The sequence below is a fragment of the Rhinolophus sinicus genome, linkage group LG13, assembly GCF_036562045.2.
Source record: "Rhinolophus sinicus isolate RSC01 linkage group LG13, ASM3656204v1, whole genome shotgun sequence".
Taxonomy (NCBI): Eukaryota; Metazoa; Chordata; class Mammalia; order Chiroptera; family Rhinolophidae; genus Rhinolophus; species Rhinolophus sinicus.
Genome location: NC_133762.1, coordinates 43605059 through 43625834, shown reverse-complemented (window position 1 = coordinate 43625834; position 20776 = coordinate 43605059). Strand labels below are relative to the sequence as shown.

General features: G+C 42.0%; 1 protein-coding gene across 1 annotated transcript; it reads right to left on the bottom strand.

The window, feature by feature from the left end:
• Window positions 1-2053: 2053 nt before the first annotated feature.
• Window positions 2054-14092, bottom strand: CHGB (chromogranin B). Its single transcript, XM_019734917.2, has 5 exons — window positions 13501-14092; window positions 9184-9230; window positions 8603-8696; window positions 3303-5041; window positions 2054-2438 (listed from the first exon to the last, which is right to left on the bottom strand). The coding sequence occupies exons 1-5, from the start codon at window positions 13547-13549 to the stop codon at window positions 2355-2357; spliced, it is 2013 nt and encodes a 670-aa protein (XP_019590476.2). The 5' UTR covers window positions 13550-14092; the 3' UTR covers window positions 2054-2354.
• Between the last annotated feature and the right edge of the window lie 6684 nt (window positions 14093-20776).

Below are 20776 nucleotides of genomic sequence, written 5' to 3'. Positions count from 1 at the left end.
AAATGATTTGTTTTTTGTAACTGGACTGCAACAGAGGAAAAGGAGAGACACATTACGTTGTATATATACTGCAACGTGTTGAGCATTTTGTAGTTTCTTGTATCAAGATGTAGTAACACAAGGGGTTACAACTGTGATCTATTACAACTGTAGTTGTATTATTTGCCATATTCAGCCTGGCTTTGGATGGTTTCTTAGGTTGGGGTCCCCCAGAAGCAAACCCCCAAATAAGATGTTAAGGACAAGCAGTTTATTTGGTAGGTGGTCCCTGGAAACACCAGTAGAGTAACCAGTAGAAAGTGGGACAGGAAGTTAAAGACAGCCTATAAAAGGTGCATTACCAAGCATGTCACCTGGTAATGCTCAATGCTCTGGGGAGTTCTGGGAGACACAGCATATGTGCCTCAGAGTTATTCTACCGGAGGGGTGTGGGAGCTGGCCTGTCCTGTAATGGGTTGAATTTTACCCCCAGAAAAAAATATGCTGAAGTTCCAACCCCTAGTACAGCAACAATGTGACTTATTTGGGAATGGGATTGATCGATGCAGATTAATTAGTTAGGATGCGGTCACACTGGACTGGGTGGGCCCTTAATCCAGTATGACTGGTGTCCTTACAAAAGGGACATCATGTGAATAGACAGAGACTCACAGGAAAAGGGTGGCCATGCGGAGATGGAGGCAGAGATTGGGATTATGCTGCCACAAGCCGAGGAATGCCTAGGGCCACCAGAAGCTGGAAGAGGCAAGGAAGGATCTTCCTCTACAGGCTTTAGAGGGAGCATAGCCCTACCAACACCTTAATTTTGGATTTCTGGCCTCCAGAACTGTGAGAGAGTAAATTTCTGTTGTTTTAAGCCACCAGTTTGTGGTACTTCGTTATGGAAAAATAGTACAATATTTATATACCAAATCTATCCACCATGAGGACTGGCCCAGCAGCCATGACACCCCCGGCACTTCTCACACACGTGTCTTTGCAAACATCCCAGCATGATCTTATGGCCAGGAAAAAAAGACCCCAGGCAGAGAGATAATAAGCAGCCTTCTAGAAAAGCGTGTGCTCAGATTTAGAACAATTTCCCGTCAAATTCATAGCAATGATTGGCTTGCTCCCCATATGATAAAGTTGAAACTCTCCTGGAAAAGTAAGTCACTGAAAGTAAATCTGAAAAGAATCTGGTTAAGTTAGCACAGGCAATTCTTGACTTTGTCAAGGGGAGGAGAACCAGGCCTTCCTGGATGAATAAAAGCCATACGTGATACCCAGACTTATTTTTGCCGCCTCCTAGAGAACAACAGCTCTTTACCTAAACTGTCAAAACAGTAGAAATCAACCAAGTAGAAGCCACCATTGATGAGGAATGAAAAGACAGGTCAGAGGAGAGAGAAGGGGAAGCTGTCCAACTGTCTTACTCTAAGAAGCTGAGAGCATAATAATGTCAGCAGCCAGCATTTCCTGTACCGTTGCCAACTGCCAAGCCCATCCTCCGAGTCTTTTGCATACTCCTATCATCGTCATAACAACCCAGTGAGACAGACAGCCTTATTTTACTGATGAACCTGAGCTCCAGAGAGGGAAAGAAGCTTGTTCAAAGTCACACAGCTACTTGGTCACCAAGTCACAGCCTTGTCTCCTTACACAGTAAAAGTCAGACAGGCCCTGAGGGTCCAGGCATCTGTCTGGACCAGCCCAGATGTTGTGATTCCAAGTCCAGCGTTCTTCCCATTATCCAGGCGTTCTCCTCGGCCCTGAAAACTGACTGTTGGCCATCTACTCCCAGAGCTCTCCAGATAATAGTATTTCAAAAGTAGTATCTTAGGCCGTTTTTTGAAACAGATTCTTTAAGCCTATTTAATCTTTCTCCAGGCTAGAGGAAAAGATGTCTTTTCCTGATCTCTTTCTTTTTATATCCTTCAAAGGTTGGCTTTTTTTTTTTTCTATTCTGCATCCAAAGATGAATAAATCCTAGTGCAGTCTTTTAGAATTTAAAGACCAGATTTGAAAATCACTCTCCTCTCTGTTAGCCCAAAGGAAGCTGAGGACATGAAGCTGTTGGCCTCAGGTAAATCTTTTATTATTTAAATGGAAACAGACATATTTTTTTCAAGGATGGTAGCAGTCATTGTCACAAGCATGGTAATGGGTCAATTTTGCGAGAAAGAATATGCTACAAGTCATGCTATTCTTATTTTCAATAGCATTCAGGCAAAAGTTAAAGACATTTCCAATTGTGTTAAGCACTAAATTCTACTTTCTGCTTTTGGGTAAATAAACGATGTTTTTCAGTGAAGTAGTGGAAAACAGACAGTGTGAGGGCTGCTTCTTAAAATGGCCCTTGGCGCCAATGGCCATCAGCCCCTTTGTTTACCACTGAACTTCTCAGCTATTTTCTGTAGCTCCAAATCCATTGCAGCCAGGTTTTCAAGTTCCTTCTCCTAGAAAACACAGAAAAACGGAAGTAAGAGGTCCCAGATCTATTTATTTTGTTATGGTTTAAAGCAGTATGAACAGAAAGGGGAATTTTTGATGCGTATGAGGCCATCTGACACACCCTCTATCAGTGGCTCTCAAATGTAGTCCCCTGGCCAGCAGCACCACTGGGGAACTTGTCAGAAATGCAGATTCTCAGGTACCAACCGAGACCTACTGAATCATAAACTCTGAGGGTTGGGAATCCCTCGTGATGTTGATGCCCATTCAAGTTTCAGAAGCACTGACCTACATAATAATCAATATTAGGAAAAAACATTGTTTAGGCAGGTACATCTCTGATAATGTTACCTTTCCCAGGTGCAAATTTCTGGTTGGTAGAGGCCACGAGCTGACACAGATAGAACAAAGCAACTAATTTCTCTGTCATCTGTTTTTTCCTATCCCAGGAAATGGTGATGCAAAGTCAAATAAGGGAAGACACCAGAACAGTGGTTGTCAACCTTGGCTGGACACTGAAACCACCTGGGAGTTTGAAAAAATCCTGATGCCCAGACATCACCCAGTACCAAACAGACAGAATCTCTGGGGGTGGGTCCCAGACATGAGTAATTTACAAGCCCTCCAGCTGATCCCAATGTGCGGCCAAGACTGAGAAACACTGCAATAGGAAGAGGTGGGCAGGGACGTGGACAATGGCTAGAAGTTAGGTGGAAATCAAACTCAGAAGTTGTCTCCACTCTGTTACTAGGGGTACATCATCATGGTCATTAATTCCCACCAATTTCTCCCCATTAATATCAGACAGTCTTGAACATATTAACATTAACCATCTTAAGTTAATTTTAAACAAAACCCCCACACTGTACCTCCTCCTCTGTCAGAACTCCTGGGCCAGCCCTGTCCTTTTCATTTTCGGCCACGCGATGTGGGCTCATCTGCTCCTCAGCGTCATAGAAATCTGGAAATTCGGCTGCCTTCTTCCGGTAGTGAAGGAGCTGGTCCAGTTCGGCCACTCTGTCATACTGCCTTTTCAGATCCAGTTTGGGGGCAAAGTTTCTCTTCTCGTATCCCCAATTCACATCCTCCTCAAAGGGCTTTTTCTCCCACCAGTCATAGTTGTATTCTGGGAAGAAATTCTTCTCATTCAAGGTCAGGCCATTTTCCACTTCACCCTCAAGAAAATTGTCATCCATGTTGTCTTTTCTCTCCAAATGGCTGCCCTTCCATTGGGAAGGGTCATAGTATGGGTTGAGCAGCTCCCCTAATCTCTTCCTCTTTTCAGTGGTGTGGTAGGGAGCATATTGCTTGCCTTGAAGCCTACCTTCCTCCCTGTTCCCTTTAGTGTCTTGCAGGACTTCCTGCTGCTGCCACTTCCCTTGGGCTCCTTCCTCACCCATTTCCTCACCATAGTTGAGGTCCTCTCTGCCCTGCTCTTTCCACTCGCCTTGTGGACGCCTCCTTCCCTTGTCCATCTGGTTTTCTTGAACACGGTAGAGTCCTTCACCCAAGAAGCGTTTCTCTGCTTTGTCTGGAGTGGAATAGGCACCAGGCTCCCTGCCCCTGGCTCTGTGGCGGTGTCCCCACTCAGGGCCCTTCTCTTCCTCACTGTCTTCACTGTATCCATGTGCCATATTGTCAAGCTCTGAGTTGGGGCGATATCGCTTGTCCTCCTTCACTAGGCTGTCATCAGTAGGAGGCCTTGGAGCCCTGTACTCCTCACTTCCTCTGCCCCCATATTGTCTCCCCTCCAGGTTCTTGGGGGCCCAGACCCCTGGGTAACTCCTCACTTCTTCCCCATATTCAGATTCTCCCTCTGAAGCCCTGTAGTGGGTTGGATGACGGTCCGTCTTGTCCCCTAAGCTGGTTATGCCCATGTCTGACTCAGATTCCTCACTGGGGTGTCCCCTTTCCTCAGAGGGAGGATTCCCTTCTTGATAGGACCTATCGGGCCTACTCTGCCTGTGGTGATGTCTTGGCCTCAAGAGTCGTTTGTCCACCTCAAGGCTGGTGTCTTCCTCACTTTCCTCAGGTTCTTCCAGGCTCCTGAGTTGGCTGTTAGACTCTTGGGGGTGTTTCTCCTGATTCCTTGTCTCTTCTCCACTCTCCTGGCTACTCCTCTCCCGGCTGTGTGTCTTCTCCTCAGGCAGCCTGGCAGAGGGTGTATTGTATCTGGACACTATCTCCTCTTTTTTCTTAGCCATAGCCTGGTTTATTTTGTTGAGAAAGGAGCTTTGTGTCTCTCCTGGCTCTTCCAGGTGTTGCTCTTCACTGCCACCTTCCCCACGCTCCCTTTTCTGGTATTTCTCTCCTTCCTCGTCTTCCCTGTCCTCTTCCTCGCTCGTCTCAGAACGGTGTGTCTTTGCTTCTTGACTGTCAGAGGCATAGAGGGTCCCTTGGGGCTCACCTGCTCCCTCCTGGCTGTGCCCACCTCCCTGTTTGTTGGCCACTGATGGGCCTTGGTTGTCCGTCTCCCCTGCGACTCCTGCGTCTTCCCTACTGGAAAGCCTGTGGGCTTCTGAGGTATCAGCTGGGTCTCTTAACAATCTTACTTCAAACCTTGTGTTTTCATTTTCATTTTTCTCTTCATCTTTAACCTCTTTTCTACCTATAATAAAAGATTTAAAAGAGTAAGTATAACGTCAGAATTGCCTGTGGTTCAACAAACACCAGCATCAGTGATCATTACAAATCCTAAAGGCTCTGAACATCACCTGGATAATTTTTTAAGTTAATAAAAGATATACTCAGGTCCCTTGAAAAGCAAATGGTATGAAAGCTCCTTGGCTGTGTTTCAATCTAACAACAAACTCTCTGTATTTTTATTTTTTCATAACACCCAACCAGCATCTCTCATTGGTATTATCAATGATCAAATTGAAATCCAAGCATGGATTTAGGAAATATTAGAATTTAGAACCAGAGGAAACCTTCAAATGTGTCTAGTTCAACCTCATCTTTTTGCAGACTGAGACCTTGAGACTCAAAGAGGTGTAATTCGGGACTATTCTTTCCATATTTGCTCTCAGAAGAAATTAAAAAGTTATCATTGTGTTAGTAGCTCTAACTAGAGTCCAGCTTAATAAAGTTAGCCAAAATGGGAAATATCAGGATTCAAAGGAGGATTGAAAATGTTTTAATTAAAAACCAGTGGTGGTGCCTGCAGTATTGAGGCTTGTGGGGCTGGCCAGTTTATCAGACTTTTATTATCCAATCAACTGTGTAGACTCAACCTAGAAGTAAGTGACAATATGTTAGGTTGGTGCAAAAGTAATGGCAGTTTTTGCAATTATTTTTAACCTTTTAAACTGCAATTACTTTTGCATCAACCTAATAACGTAGTGTTTGGTGATAAGAAAGGTGTATATTTCTTCCCTGAGAAAACTATACACCAGTGGAAAGACCTACTCTTCCTTCACGCAGGTCCCACCTGCCCAACATGTTCTCAAATGTTGAGGATGAAGATCAGTATACTGAGTTATCTTTGCATTTCATGAGTCAACAGTGGATGGTATAATTGATATTTTAATTGAATTCTGTCCTCTCTCATCTCTTCCAACTATCGACAGCTCCTTTACTAAATCCTTCTTAACTCAAGGACATCTTGTGAAAGCAGATATGCAGTTAACACTCTATGAGTTGTTAGCTGGGAGGTTTGGATTTCAACTTACGTCACTGAGTTCAGATAGAAAGCCTGAAGCCAAGGCCGCTGAGAGCTCTGGGTCTACACCTGTGCTGTGCACTGTGGAAGCCACCAGCCCTTTGTGGCTATTGAGCACTTGAAATGTGTTGGTCCAAACTGAGAGGTGCTATAAGTGTAAGATACCCACCAGACTTCAAGTAAAAATTAAAAAAAGAATACAAAATAGCTCAAATTTTCATATGATTATATGTTGAAAGGATAATATTTTAAATGTTAAAATATATATCATAAATATATTGGATGTACACAAATTGTATATTGATAGAATACATTAGATAAAATTAAATATATTATTAAAATTAATTTCACCTGTCTTTTTAACTTTTTAATGTAGCTACTAGAAAATTTGAAATTACATCTGTGGTTCACAATATACTTCTATTAAACAGCTCTGATAGAAATAGAAAAAACTGGTCTGTTTTGCAAAAAGTGTGCAAGAAATAGTGGAATTCCGTACTTCTCTGCTTAAAGCCCAGCGTGGCATGCTAATATTCTTGTAAAACGAGACAATTGAAGTGTCCCTGACCTTTCACACCCAGACACCTGTAGGCTGGCCCCTCACTAGCGCCTTTGCCTTTTGAGAGCCAGTGGTGGTGCCTGCAGCATTGAGGCTTGCGGGGCTGGCCAGGTAGGCACAGGTAAGCAGGGAGGCTTTGGTTAGATACTGACGTCATTCTGAGAGTCAGCTGAAATAGTGCTACGGATCAGACAGGATCTCAGCTTCCCCAGGCAGAGGCTGTGTGGCTCCATTCCTACTGCCTGCTGGTCAGGAACAGAAGTATTTTCATTTTTTTCCCCGTTAAACATGTGCCGCCTGTAGCAGCTTGTGCTTGAGGCTTAGCACTTTCTCCTAAATTTAGCTTGAAGACCCAGCAGGTGAGACCAGAGAAGGGCTGTCATTAGCAGCACACAGTCATGTGCTAAGACTAAGGTGTAATGCTGACTCTTACTTTGAAGCAAAGGGGAAAACCATCCCTATCATGTTGCAAAGATGAGTAAATCAACCTGGTGACAGAGTTTTGTATCTGTTAAGAAATTGGACTACACATTCACCAAGGTCTCTTTAAGCCACAAACCAATGTTTCTTTCCTACTCCCCAAATGCCCGTTTGCTCAGTAAGTGTCTGCTGGCTCTAGAGACATGTTGGAGAGAGTGGAAATGGAGATGGAGAGGGAATAGGTATGGGGAATTCATCCAGCCATTTGGCTGAAAGCTCCACCAATCTTTGGATGAACTTAAGATACATCAGCATGGGAGAGAAAACTAGAATCGAATAGGACAGAAGTCACAAACTGGTAGCCCAGAAGTAAGTTCTGTTTGGCCTGAATACCATTTTTAGTAAATTTGAATTCAGAGGCAATACTTAAGTACCAGGAGATGTGCTTTAAAATTTTTTTAATCCCAATTTTAACTTCTTTTGAAAAAACACCAAGATCTGGTTACAGAGTCTGTATTTCTCCAAATAGATTTGGAGCTGAGAAATATCTGCTCTCCCTTAGAAAGGGGCCTATATGCTCCAGATTGGGAGTCCTTTCCTGTCTTGCCTTACTCCTTTTTTTTAATTTTTTTATTACAACTTTTATTTTATTTTTTATAACTTTTCCTATTAGTTTCAGGTGCACAAAACAATGTAATAGTTAGACATTTATCATTTATATCCCTCATACAGTGACAACCCCCCACCCCCATTCACTATCCCTCTGACATCGCACAGAGCTGTTACATTTCCCCTGTCTCTATTCCTAATGCTGTACTCTGCTCTGCCTTACTTCTTTATGTTACCTGTTTGGCTGGCCCTGGCTGATGTTTGAGTCCACAACCCCAGAGGAGCTTTTAAATCCTCCTGACCTCAGCATTTTATGGTCTATGGATGTAATGTTTCCAGGGTCCTTGATAGACATGGGTCATTTGATTTTTACCTGTTTCCCTGGAGCTCTCTCAACAGACATCAAAAGACCCCAGGGCACAACTAGTGCTGTGCAGAGGTCAGAATCCTATGTTCTCAGCTGAAGGGCTAAGAATCTGATCTTGGCAGGCAAGCAGAGCCCTGCACTTGACAGCTCTTTCTAGCAATCATGGTTCTTTGATGACGTAGTATCACAGAACCCAAACTTTTGCACCCATCTGGTAAACAAAGAAAAGGGAACAGAGGTAGCAGGATTGGTTTGCCCAAAGGAGCAGCCTTTAGTTCCTGCGTAGAGACTGACCCTGCTCTCACTCATTCCCGGTAATGGCTGGAAAAGACAGTTGGGGAGAAATTCAGTAAGAGGTATGTATGTAGGATGGAAGTGGTAGAGAAACTTCCTTCCACTGTCCATGGGGCCCTACAGATACTAGTCTAGTCTATACTCCCCCCACTGCATTATGCCCCCAGTTTATTTGGAGGTAAAGTGGAAGGTGAAGTAGAGGGAGCAGGAGCAAGGACCACTCAAGGGACAAACATCTCCTACAGTGCAGGAAACTTACTCTTCCTCAGGACTTGTCGGCACTCAGGGGTGATGGGTGGAGCATTGGACTTCGACAGGGCATTTGAGAGGACCTCGATGATGCAGCGAGTCACCTGGGGGAAAACCCAAAAGTAGGTTGGCAAAAGCTGGTGTCACTGGGATGACAGACTACGTAACCCAGGGCTACTGTCCAGAGATGCTTGGCTATGTGATCTGTACTGATGCAGAATCCTTGGGGCAGGAATGTAGAGTTACAGGACCATAATGAAACCTTTCAGGCCTCTCCTGGGCAGTGCAAGAAGGCACTGGACTAAGATCACCCCAAGAAGAGAAAAAAACACCCATTTCTCAACATGTTGGTAGGAAAATGGTGTGATGATACAGTTATCCTCAGAGACACTAAAAATCCAGGAAGGAGGTGAGACTGAGGGCAGGAGGGGCATCCTTGCCTTTTCCCTCAGGGGTGAAAACCTGGCTTTCTAACACGATGTTGTCTTTTTGTTATTGTTTGTTTGTTTTTGTTTTTATTTTGTTTGGTTTGGTATAATAAGGAGTGGGAGAATGCATTGCAGTCTAGATTCTAGACTCATTTCAACTTACCATTTCTTCATTGTGATTCCTGGTATCCACTGGCATAGAACTGACAGCTATGAAAGAGAAAAAGAATGGGAAATGAGTTGCGTTGATTTTGGAAGTTGTATGACCCCAAACTCACAAAATCATCCTCCATCCCCCACACACATTACTTGGAGAAAGGAGCAGAGTCCGTGTTGAGCAGAGTGGAGATAGCTGGAGATGATTGTTCCAGGAGCCATAACTGTCTCCATTTCGTGTATACACACACACACACACACACACACACACACAGCTGTTTTCCCTAAACATGATTTGGAAAAATATGCTATCTTATACTCAGTCTAAATCAAATCCAGACCACAGACAAGGGGAGATTTTGGGCTACTGGTAATGTTCTGTTTCTTGATCTGGAATCTGATCACATAGGTATGCTCAAAGCATGAAAAATTATACTTACGATCTGTACAGTTTTCTGTTTGCATATTATACTTCAGTAAAAAGTTTGAAACAACCTAGTTTAAATGAATCCAGGGTGCCTTCTTCAACTCTTCTGCCCACCCAAAATGTGTAAATGTCTGTGATTCCCTCTGCCTATTCCTGTCCTCAAGAAAACATTCTCTCCAAAACTCACTGCCTTTACAAAAACATGGTTGTGACTATCTTATGTAATTAATTGCCTCATCTTTTCACTTCCAGGCCTTTACCTGAACAAGCTTGCTTATGCATCTGTATCAATCAGTGTTGTATCATCCCCCACGTTGTCTGCAGCCATGTAAAGAACATGGGAGGTGTCTAATTCTATTAGTAGATCACCAAGTACATAATATCATATGCAAATAGGCACTTAACAATTATTTATGAGGATATTGTAGTTTAACAACTAATTTATGAGGATATTTTCAAAAGGATAATTTTTAATTTACTTAAGTTAAATTTCATGAGATTCAACTTATTTTAAACCAGCAAACGAAGTGTGTTTGTCTTCTTAGGAAATGCTTCAGTTGATTTTAATTTTTCAGTGCCTTCTTTTATTCTTTCAAAGTTGCTTTGATCCTTTTACCTTTTACTTTGACTTTGTTCTGTCTAAGCCTTTTCCATTGGAGAAGCTCAAAAGCATTTATGTACATATAGGCCCCTCTCTACAGTTCTCGTGGTACTTCCTGGAGGAGAAACTGCTATGATGGCAGAAAAAGCTCATTGCAGAAAATTTTTCTAGGTCCCTGAAACAGGAGTAAAGCTAGCTGGAGCAAGGGCAAAACTCTTAAACATCGGAGATGGAAGCTACTCAAATGCAGTTTATTTATAACCAGCAACCTGACCTTTCCTCCCAAAATGTTTGCTCCCCAAGCCTCTTTAACTACTCCCCCTCCAATCAATTACATATCACAGGGCTCAACCTAGAAATAAAACACCTATTCCATTTATTCACCTTTCCGAATTTTCCTTTTCAAACCATGGCCTGGGATCTGCTTCAATTGTTTTAAGAGGCCCAAAGTAATCCAGCATGTTAAAATCATTTGTAAAATGTTTAAGAAATTGCCAACAAGGTACAAAGACTCCCATGTTCTTCCTGAAATCTAGTTCAGACAAGATCCAGATGGTTCTTTAGCATCCAGGGTCCAATATACTGGACTATTATTTTATCCCCCAAATTCTCACTTTGGCACTTACTCTTTCCACCTGGACTCTGTAAAATTCTCTGGAAAGAAATGAGAGAATTCCTCCTCTAATAAACTAGAAGTTGCCTTTTTAAAATCTAGCTTTACTAAACCTTTGGTATTGCAGTTTCTTGCTAAAACTTTCCTCTTTTCTTTCCCCCACAAATGTGAAATAGGTGTTTTTATTAAGTGCTGATGTTGCCAAAGTATTAACAGTCATTAGATTTGGGGGGAGAGAAATATTTTTCTTTTATTACTCTAAACAATTTGTAGCTCATGTTTATTATTACAGAACAGACTTGTTTCTCTGATGGAGGCTCTTCAGACATCTTTTGATGGAAAGGAGCATGAGAGTCTCCTTGCGAAAGTGTATTATGCATCTTGCTGAGACATCTAAGTGCCAATGTAGTTCCTCCAATAGGATCTGTGACAACAAAGTAATAACTAAGACATATTGATTGCCCTAAAGCAGTGTACCTTATTTTTGTATAAAGTAAGATTCAGGGGGCACAAAAGGAAACCCAATGATTATGTTAAAATGAAGTAGTGAGATGGTAGAAAAATTTTCAAATAATATTGTATGATAAATCTGAGAATAATGTCTGAAGTATTAATATCTCTCATAAGACTATCGTTTGATCCCAGATTGAAAACACATTTATAAAATAACAAGTTAAGCAAGCCCTTCTGAATGCAGAACCCATCTTACCTGGTATAATATGGCTATCATGTAGCTACTTCACTCGTATTAATTTTTAGAGTGCTCAGTAGCTACAGTAGAAAGGTGTGGATCTCCCTCCAGAAGCTCTTAAGGGTAGGAAATGAACCATATGGTTTCCTGAGGTCCGCCCCTCCAGCCCTGTGATTTTGCTACATAACAAGCTCTGCTTAAAGGTTACCATGTCTCATTTCCAGGTCCTGGGGAGAGGTGGGAATGGAAAATGACTGCTAACGAATATGGGGTTTCTTTCTGGGGTGATAAAAATGTTCTGAAATTTGATAGTGGCCACACAGTCTGTGAATATACTAGAAATCACTACATTATGCACTTGAAAAGGGTGGATTTTATGGCGTGTGAATTATAGCTCAATGAAAAAAAAAATTTAAAGAGTATAATGTCTCCATGTTAGCTGATATTAAAATATGAACCCTTCTTAAAATATTCTCTTACATAAGAGAGCCATAAGTATTTTATGACTATAGTTAAGTAAGTTTCACAAATGTCACTGTTTTGTATTCTAGCACAATATATAGCACAGTTTTAGCCTCTTAAGCAATTCATTTCTGAAGATATTTTTCACCAGAAAGACTCTAAATTAATTTGTTTGGTTTTCTTGAATTAAATTGAGAACATTTATAGGTGATTTGTAAGAATGACAAACATTATAGGAAATTCCTAATGTGTGTAGCTTGCAATAAAATAAATTACCACTGGCTTTCCTTTTGTCTCTTTACATTTTAGATCCAGTAATTGCTGTCAATGAAAGCTTCATATTCCTGGATGGCATTACCTCAATTCTAGTTCGGACTTTCTACCTCAGATTTTTAAAAAATTCTATGAGGTCATTAAAACAGCTGGAGAAAACCTCCAGTTTAATCTGGTGCTGACATATTTACTTCTCAGTGGTCTCAAACTCATAGTGACTTTACTTCAACACACACACACACACACACACACACACACACACACACACACACACACACTTTATTTTCAAATCCCCAGAGATCATTTCTTTGAGATTCAGAATAGTTTGAAAGATTAATCCCACATTCTTCCACACATAAAGAGACACTGTCAAATATCTACTACTTAAAATTTCATCCTGTTATGTCAATGATGCCTCAATAAAAAGACCAAAAAAATCATTTTCCCAAATTGACTAAAATAATTTTGTTTTCATTACTCCAAGGACATTTTGTAATTATTTCATACTCTATTCTTTTTCTGGAATACAAAACTCAAAATATCTACTGCAGTTTCCATTCATAACTTAAAAATGCATTAATTTGAATGTGAAATTACCTCTCTCCAGAAACGCAAATACAAAATACAGAAAACCGTTACGTTAAACTTGTACACACATATACCTGAACGCACATACACATATATATTATTATGTTAAGAGAAAAATAGGATATCTTATATATAGGAGACTTACTTTTGTTTCATCATGTTTATAGAATAATAATAATAATAACAAAACTAAATATGCAGGTGCCAAGTGATATCATATTACATGCACTCCTGTCTCTCCTTGGTTATCTGGCTGTAAAAAAGCCAAACAAATACTTAAATACAGATACAGAATAAGACTATAAAAGCGCCTCTCTAGACGGGTGGGTAAAAAGAGCACAATTTAGAAGTGAGCGCAAAACGTGAGGTTTCCTTGGAGGCTTTGGCACGTTTTCTCCCTATCCACAGGAAAACTCAGATATGAAAAGGCAAACTCTACTGGTTGGGCTAAGAAACCCTCTGGCTTTTTCCAAGTCAGACGGTGGGGCGGGGAGTTGAAGGGAAACACCCGGGGAAGAGAAGAAATTAAGAACCTGCAGCAAGAGAGGGAAACCTTCTCTTTAACCCTTCCTCTTTCCCAATATCCTCCAGCTTAACACGCCGGGAGCGGCGGGGAAGATGGAGACTGGCGCTGTCCACGGTGCTGAACGGCCCGCCGCGCCCACTCACCCGCCACCATGGTGGCTCCGAGGAGGCCGAGAAGCACTGCCGGATGCATGGCCCGGCTCGCCTGAATCTGCGCGCAGAAAAGGATAGTGGCAGAACCAGTGGAGCGAGAAGAGGACGGCAGGCGAGACGAAGATGCTCCAGGAAAGCGGCCGTGTGTCTTAGTGCCCACGGTGTGGCGCGGTTGGCGTAGGCCCCCCGCTCTTTTAAAGGGCAAGTCCCGGCCGCATGGTCGGGAGGGGCGGGCACCCAGCAGGCGGCGCCCCCTCGCTCAGCCCTGACGTCACGAGGCAGCACTGGGGGTGGTGGCGCAAGTAGGCTGCAGTTTGCGCCAGTCCAGTCGCCTGGGTGCTCTGGGTCTGGAGCGGGGGTGGGGAGTAAGGCGGCAGAAGGAATGGAAGGGTGAAGAGAGGTAGTGCCAATCTGATCCCCGGGACAGGCGGTAGGTCCCGCTTAGACTGCCCGAGCGTAGACTGCCTCATCTCCACCTCACACACTTACAAGTCTAAAAACGTGTTGGAAGCTGTGTATGTTGTGCGGTTCTATTGAGAGTGTGTCCATCCATGCGTCAGTCTGCTTTGTATCTCCACTACCCAGCGGATGATACGACTCTTGCTAAATAGAGAGGACTAAACGGTGGCGGAAATGGAAAAGGCTTGATGGCTTTAAAAACAAGGTGCAGCTGGAAAATATGGAACCTGCTGTTTTTCAAACTTTTGGTCTTATACCTAGCTATTATTCATTTATCTATCTATCTATCTATCTATCTATCTATCTATCTATCTATCTATCATCTATCTATCTGTCTATCTATCTATCATTTAGCTACCTATCTACTATTCTACTATTCATAATTCCTTCCCAACAATAACATATATACTTGGTAAAATTTTTTAAAATCTCAGATGCGGCAGAAGGGTTCACTATAAATGTCTCCCCTCCACCTCTATCTCCCCAAGTTCCCCAATTCTCCTCTGCAGAGTCAACATGACTTAATTAATTTCTATTGTTAGGCTTAAGTTATTTTAGAATATAAACAGCTGCAACTTATTCTGAATGGCTGCGCAGTATTACATTGATTGTATATGCTAGAATTTATTTATCCAGGCCCCTTTCTGATGGGCATTTATTTAGGTTGCTACCCTTTGGCATCTTATTACTCCTTTATAACAGCCATAGTCTCAGGGGTGGGGAATGGAATAACCTGCTTGTAGGAGCCAGTACATCCCACAAGCCCTGTGAATCCCCTTTGCTTTAAAATTGAAGTAGAGGAAACTATTTTGTTATTATGTGTGAGAGGAAGAGGAAAACATCCTCCAGGATAATTTTGATGTGGGTTCTCTCAGTCTAATGAGGAATCAGGAAAGCAGCAGGAAAGTGCCCTGCACCAAGGAGCAACAATTTAGAATCTTCTCTGACAACACAGGCTTTGGGAAATAGAGTGAGCCTTCCTTTGGGGTCTCTTTCAGGGAAGGCAGATGTCTGCATGCGTAGCTAAAAGGAGGTTTCAGTGTCATTTTCCAGAAAATCAATGAGGCTCAAATTCTTTTTGCATGTGCTGAGTGGATGGCTGCATCTTCCTGAAAAGGCTGGGAATTATTTCACCAAGGCCACAGCCAGAGACTATTTAAAAGAAGAATCTTAAACAGGATATTAGCAATTTTGAACAAGATCTGTAAATTACATAATGATTATGTATCAATGTTAATTTCCTGATTTTGAGAATTCTACTGGGATTATGTAAGAGAATGTCTGTGTTTTTAGGAAATACATGTTAAAGTGTCTAAAGGTAAAAGGGTATCATGTGTACAACTTACTCTCAAATGTCTTAGAAAAATATAAAGATAGAGAAAGGAAAAGAGAATACTAAGGCAAGCAAAGCAACATGGTAACATTTGGGAAATTGAGGGTGAAAGGTGTGTGGAAGTTTTTAATACTATTTGTGCATTTTTCCAAAATCTGATATTATTTTAAAGCAAACAGAAAAGAATGTTCTTGTCACAAAAGAGTCTGTAAAGCAGTGGGTACAGAAAACAAAAGTGTTGCCTGAGAGCCCTTCCCTGGGTATTGATTTGGAAGAAGTTCTTCCTCTACTGTTGAGATATACAAGGTTCCAACTGCTCTTTTAAATGCACTGATTGGTAATAGTACTTGCAAATCCCTACATTCCAGGAGCATCTGCATTCCACTTTTATAGCAATTTCCCTCTCTTCTTACTCCCTTGAAAGGCACATGGTTAAAAATGTTAATGTCATCTTGTAGCTTCTCAAACTAGGCTTGAGCAGAATTTATTAATCATTAGGAAAAGACTTTTCATTATTGTCAGTTGGCTCACAGCCAGCTCCTATACCAGACTTACCTTTCTTTCAGTCATTATTTCATAAATAATATGAGACAGGGACAAAGACCCTTTTTTTTTTTTTAAACCATATCACAACCTAATTGCCCTGGGACTTTTTTTTATTGAAATAGCTGTCATTTCCACCTGCTCTACTGTCGCGCTGTGAAAAAAATCTAGAATCCACATGTGCATGGGCATGTTTTTGGGGTCTTCTAGAATATTGATGCTTTCCATTTCATTGGTCTATTTGTTTATCCTTGGAGCAATACCACACTTTCTCTATCACCATAGCTTGTAAAAAAAAGATTTTTATTAAAAATATAGCTAACATACAATATTATGTTAGTTTCAGGGGTACACCATGGTTAGTCAACATTTATATGTCTAAAGTGATCACCATGATAAGTCCAACGACCATCTGACACTGTACTATGCTATCACAACATTATTGACTATATTCCCTATGCCATATATTACATCCCCATGACTTACTTGTTTTATAGCTAGACATTCAATATTATTTTATATTAATTTCAGGTGTACAGCATAGTGGTGAGACATTTATATAATTTAACAAATGATTCCCTTGGCTAGTCTAGTATCCACCTGACACTATACATAGTTATTGCCATATCATTAACTATATTCCTTATGCCTTACTTTACATCCCCATTACTATTTTATAACTACCAATTTGTACTTCTTAATTGCTTCACCTTTTTCACACTGCCCTCCAAACCCTGCCATCTAGCACCCCAACAAATCTAGTACCCATCTGACACCATACATAGTGATTACAATGTTATTGACTATATTCCTTATGCTATATTCAACATTCGCACAACTACTTTGTAGTGCTTCTTAATCCCGTCCCCTTTGTTTACCCACACCTCAATCCCCCTCCCAGTTGGCAACCATCAAAATGTTCTCTGCATCTATGAGTTTGTTACTGTTTTGTTTGTTTATTTTGTTCTTTAGATTCTACGTATAAGCGAAATCACATTGCATCTGTCTTACACTCCACTCAGCACAATACCTTCCAGGTCCATCCATGATGCCGCAAGTGGCAAAAACTCATTCCCTTCCATGGTTAAGCAATATTTCTCTGTATATATGTACCACCTCCTCTGTATCCATTCTTCCACTGACAGACACCCAGGCTGCCTCCAAATCTTGGCCATTATAAACAATGCTGCAATGAACATATGGATGTACATATCCCCTCGAAGTAGTGTTTTGGGTTTCTTCAGATAAATATTCAGAAGTGGGATTATTGGGTCCTTCTTTGTCTCTTGTTATAGTCTTTGCTTTATAGTCTATTTCGTCTGGTATAAGTTTGCTATCCCAGCTTTTTTGTTTGTTCTGTTTTCATTTCCATTTTCATTAAATATCTTTTTCCATCCCTTTATTTTCTATCTGTGTCTTTCAATCGGAAGTGAGTCTCTTGTAGACAGCATATGTAGGGTTTTGTTTTCTGATTCATTCGGCCCTCCTCTGTCTTTTGATTGGAGCATTTAATCCACTTACATTGAAAGTAATTGTTGATAGATATGTAGATATTGCCATTTTATTATTCATATTTTTTATCTTTCTTTCCCCCATCTTAAAGAAGTCCCTCTAACATTCCTTGAAATACTCGGTGTGGTGATGAACTCCTTTAGCTTTATCTTGTTTGGGAAGCTTTTTATCTGTCCTTTGATTATAAATTATAGCCTTGCTGGGTAGAGTAGTTTTGGTTGTAGGCCTTTGCTTTTCATCACGATTGAATATTTTGTGCCAATCCCTCCTGGCCTGCAAAGTTTCTGTTGAGAAATCAGCTGACAATCTTATGGGATCTCCCTTATAAGTTACAAGTTGCCTTTCGCTTGCTGCTTTTAGGATTCTCTCTTTGTCTTTTACCTTTGGCATTTTAATTATAATAATTATAATGTGTCTTGATGTGGGCCTGTTTGGGTTCATCTTGTTTGGGACTCTCTGTGCTTCCTGGACTTGTATGTCTATTTTCTTCCCTGGGTTAGGAAAGTTTTCAGTCATTATTTTTTCAAATAGGTTCTCAATCCCTTGCTTTCTCTCTCCTCTTTCTGGTACCCCTGTGATGTGAATGTTGTTACGCTTGATGTTGTCTCAGAGGTCTCTTAAACTATCCTCATTGTTTTTGGATTTTTTTTTCTTTTTTCTCTTTTCACTAGGTGTTTTCTGCTACCTTGTTTTCCAAATCACTGATTTGATCCTCTGCTTCACCTAGTCTGCTGGTGATTCCTTCTAGTGCATTCTTCATTCCAGTTATTTTATTCTTCACTTCTGACTGGTTCTTTTTTATGGTTTCTATGTCCTTTTTTATGCTTGCTATCTCTTTGTTGAAATTCTCACTAAGTTTCTTGAGCATCCTTATAACCATTGTTTTGAACTCTGTCTCTGGTAGGTTGCTTGACTTCATTTTGTTTAGTTCTATTTCTGAAGTTTTCTCCTCTTCTTTCATTTGAGACATATTTCTTTGTTTCCTCATTTTGGCCTTAGGTACATTGTCTGACAATTAAGTTCGTGAACTTGTTGCAGTGATGTTGCCAAACTTTTTTGATATCAGAGGGATTATTCATTATGAATTTGTACCAAGTGGGCAAACAATTAACCAAGTTTACTATTTGGAAGTGCTGAAAAAGCTGCATGAAAAAGTTAGACAACCTGAACTTTTTGCCAACAATTCATGGCTCTTGCATCATGACAATGTACCAGCTCACACGGCACTGTCTGTGAGGGAGGTTTTAGCCTGTAAACAAATAACTGTATTGGAACACCTTCCCTATTCACCTGATCTGGCCCCCAGTGACTTCTTTCTTTAGCTGAAGATAAAGGAAATATTGAAAGGAAGACATTTTGATGACATTCAGGACATCAAGGGTAATACATCGACAGCTCTGATGGCCATTCCAGAAAAAGAGTTCCAAAATTGCTTTGAAGAGTGAACTAGGCACTGACATCAGTGCATAGCTTCCCAATGGGAGAACTTCAAAGGTGACCATAGTGATATTCAGCAATGAGGTATGTAGCATTTTTTCTAGGATGAGTTCTCAAACTTAATTGTCAGATCTTGTAGTAAGTGCCCTGTGGGACCCTGGCACAGTCTCCCTGGTCACCTGTTCCAGGTGCTCCAGGAGTGTCCCTTGTGTGGGTTGTGTGTTCCCGCCTGTTATAGTTGAGCCTTGATTGCTATTGCCCTGTCAGTAGGTGGGGTTGACCCTCAAGCTGATTGGCTGTGTGGTTTGGGCACATCCACAGCTGATGGGCTGCTGTGTGGGGGGCTTACCCCACTGAGTGGAATTCACCTTAGTGGACTCTGGTGCTTGTTGAGGCCACTCTTTGTGTGTGCCACTTGTGGGGAAAATTAGGTAGTGCTCTGCTATGATTTGAAGCCAACCTCTAAGTATGTTGGTTCTGGGGCCTCTTGGGAGGTGCTCTGGTGCAGACCCAGGTCGCCCACTGCTTGTGACTGGCTGGGGACTACCTGGTAGGAGCTACAAAGTGATCCACAGTTGTTCACTGCCTGTGCTAAATCTGTAGGTGCATGGGAGATGCCATGCTATGAACTGAGGATGTCTGTCACAGTACAAGGCCTGGAGTAGCTCTGCAAAAAGTCAGGACATCCTGAGGCCTGCTGCCACATTCCAGCTCCCTTAAGTTTCAGCCCCTGATAAAGCCTTGTGCGGTATGTAAATTTGGTGAGGCACCGTCTCAGGGAGTCACTAGAGTGGTCACCAGGTTAATGTAGATTCTGGGTTGGTGCCAGTGCTGAGCCTGGAGCTACTCAGAAAAAGTCTCAGAGCACACTGAGGCCAGTCGTCGCCCACCTGTGGCCCATGGACTTTGATAGTTTTCCAAGAAGGAATGTAATACAGGCGAGGCTGGTTTCTGTCAGAGAAAGTACATCTGGTGTTGGGGGAGTTGGGGATGGCGGGTTCCCAGTGAGTCAGCAGGGTTGAGCAGTGGAGCTCACCAGACCAATCAGATTCTGATTTGTCTGTGTGTGGGCAGGCTCAGCACAGGAAAGATGGTGCCCGCCTGCTGGCTGCATGGGTGGAGGCCCCTTCACAGAAAAAATTGAGACTGTCCTCCAGCCCTCACTCTGGAGCCACATTCCTCAGTCTGCCCTTCATATGCTTCTGACGCCCCCTGAGTCACCATCCCTCCACCAGAGCCCAGGGTGAGTGACTGCGAGTGAGTAAGTCTGTGTGCAGGACACTTAAAATTATCTGGGTTTCCCCCAGTCTTCCATCCCACCCACGCAGTCAGAATCCCCACTGTTTTTCACAGCCAGGTATTGTGAGGGCTTCTCTTCCTGGCACCAGTACTCCAGGCTGGGGAGCCTGGTGTGGGCTGTGGTCCTTCGCTCCTCCAGAAGGAAACTCCAGGGCTGAGATATCCCTCCAACTGCCACATGGAGGTTTGGGGCTGCATTGCCACCCCTTCTACCAGTCTTGACTTGGCTTTTTCTTTATATCCTTAGTTATAAAACTCCTGTTCAGCTAATCTTCAGATTGATTGTTCTATAATTTAATTGTAATTTTAATGTGTTCATGGAAGGAAGTAGGCACAGTGTTTATCTATTCTGCCATCTTGGATCTCTCACCTATCACCATAACTTTTTAATTAATCTTTTTTTTTTTTAAGATTTTATTGGGGAAGGGGAACAGGACTTTATTGGGGAACAGTGTGTACTTCCAGGACTTTTTTCCAAGTCAAGTTGTTGTCCTTTCAATCTTAGTTCTGGAGGGCGCAGCTCAGCTCCAGGTCTAGTTGCCATTGCAGGGGGCGCAGCCCACCATCCCTTGCGGGAGTCAAACCGTCAACCTTGTGGTTGAGAGGACATGCTCCAAACAACTGAGCCATCCGGGAGCTCAGCGGCAGTTCAGCTCAAGGTGCCATGTTCAATCTTAGTTGCAG

Coding starts and splice junctions, on each gene's coding strand:
- CHGB (XM_019734917.2), bottom strand. CDS start 13,549: ATGCATCCGGCAGTGCTTCTCGGCCTCCTCGGAGCCACCATGGTGGCG. Junction 9,231..13,500: donor CGGAGCCACCATGGTGGCGG/GTGAGTGGGCGC, acceptor TCTCTTTCATAG/CTGTCAGTTCTATGCCAGTG. Junction 2,439..3,302: donor GAGTTCTGACAGAGGAGGAG/GTACAGTGTGGG, acceptor TGTGTTTTCTAG/GAGAAGGAACTTGAAAACCT.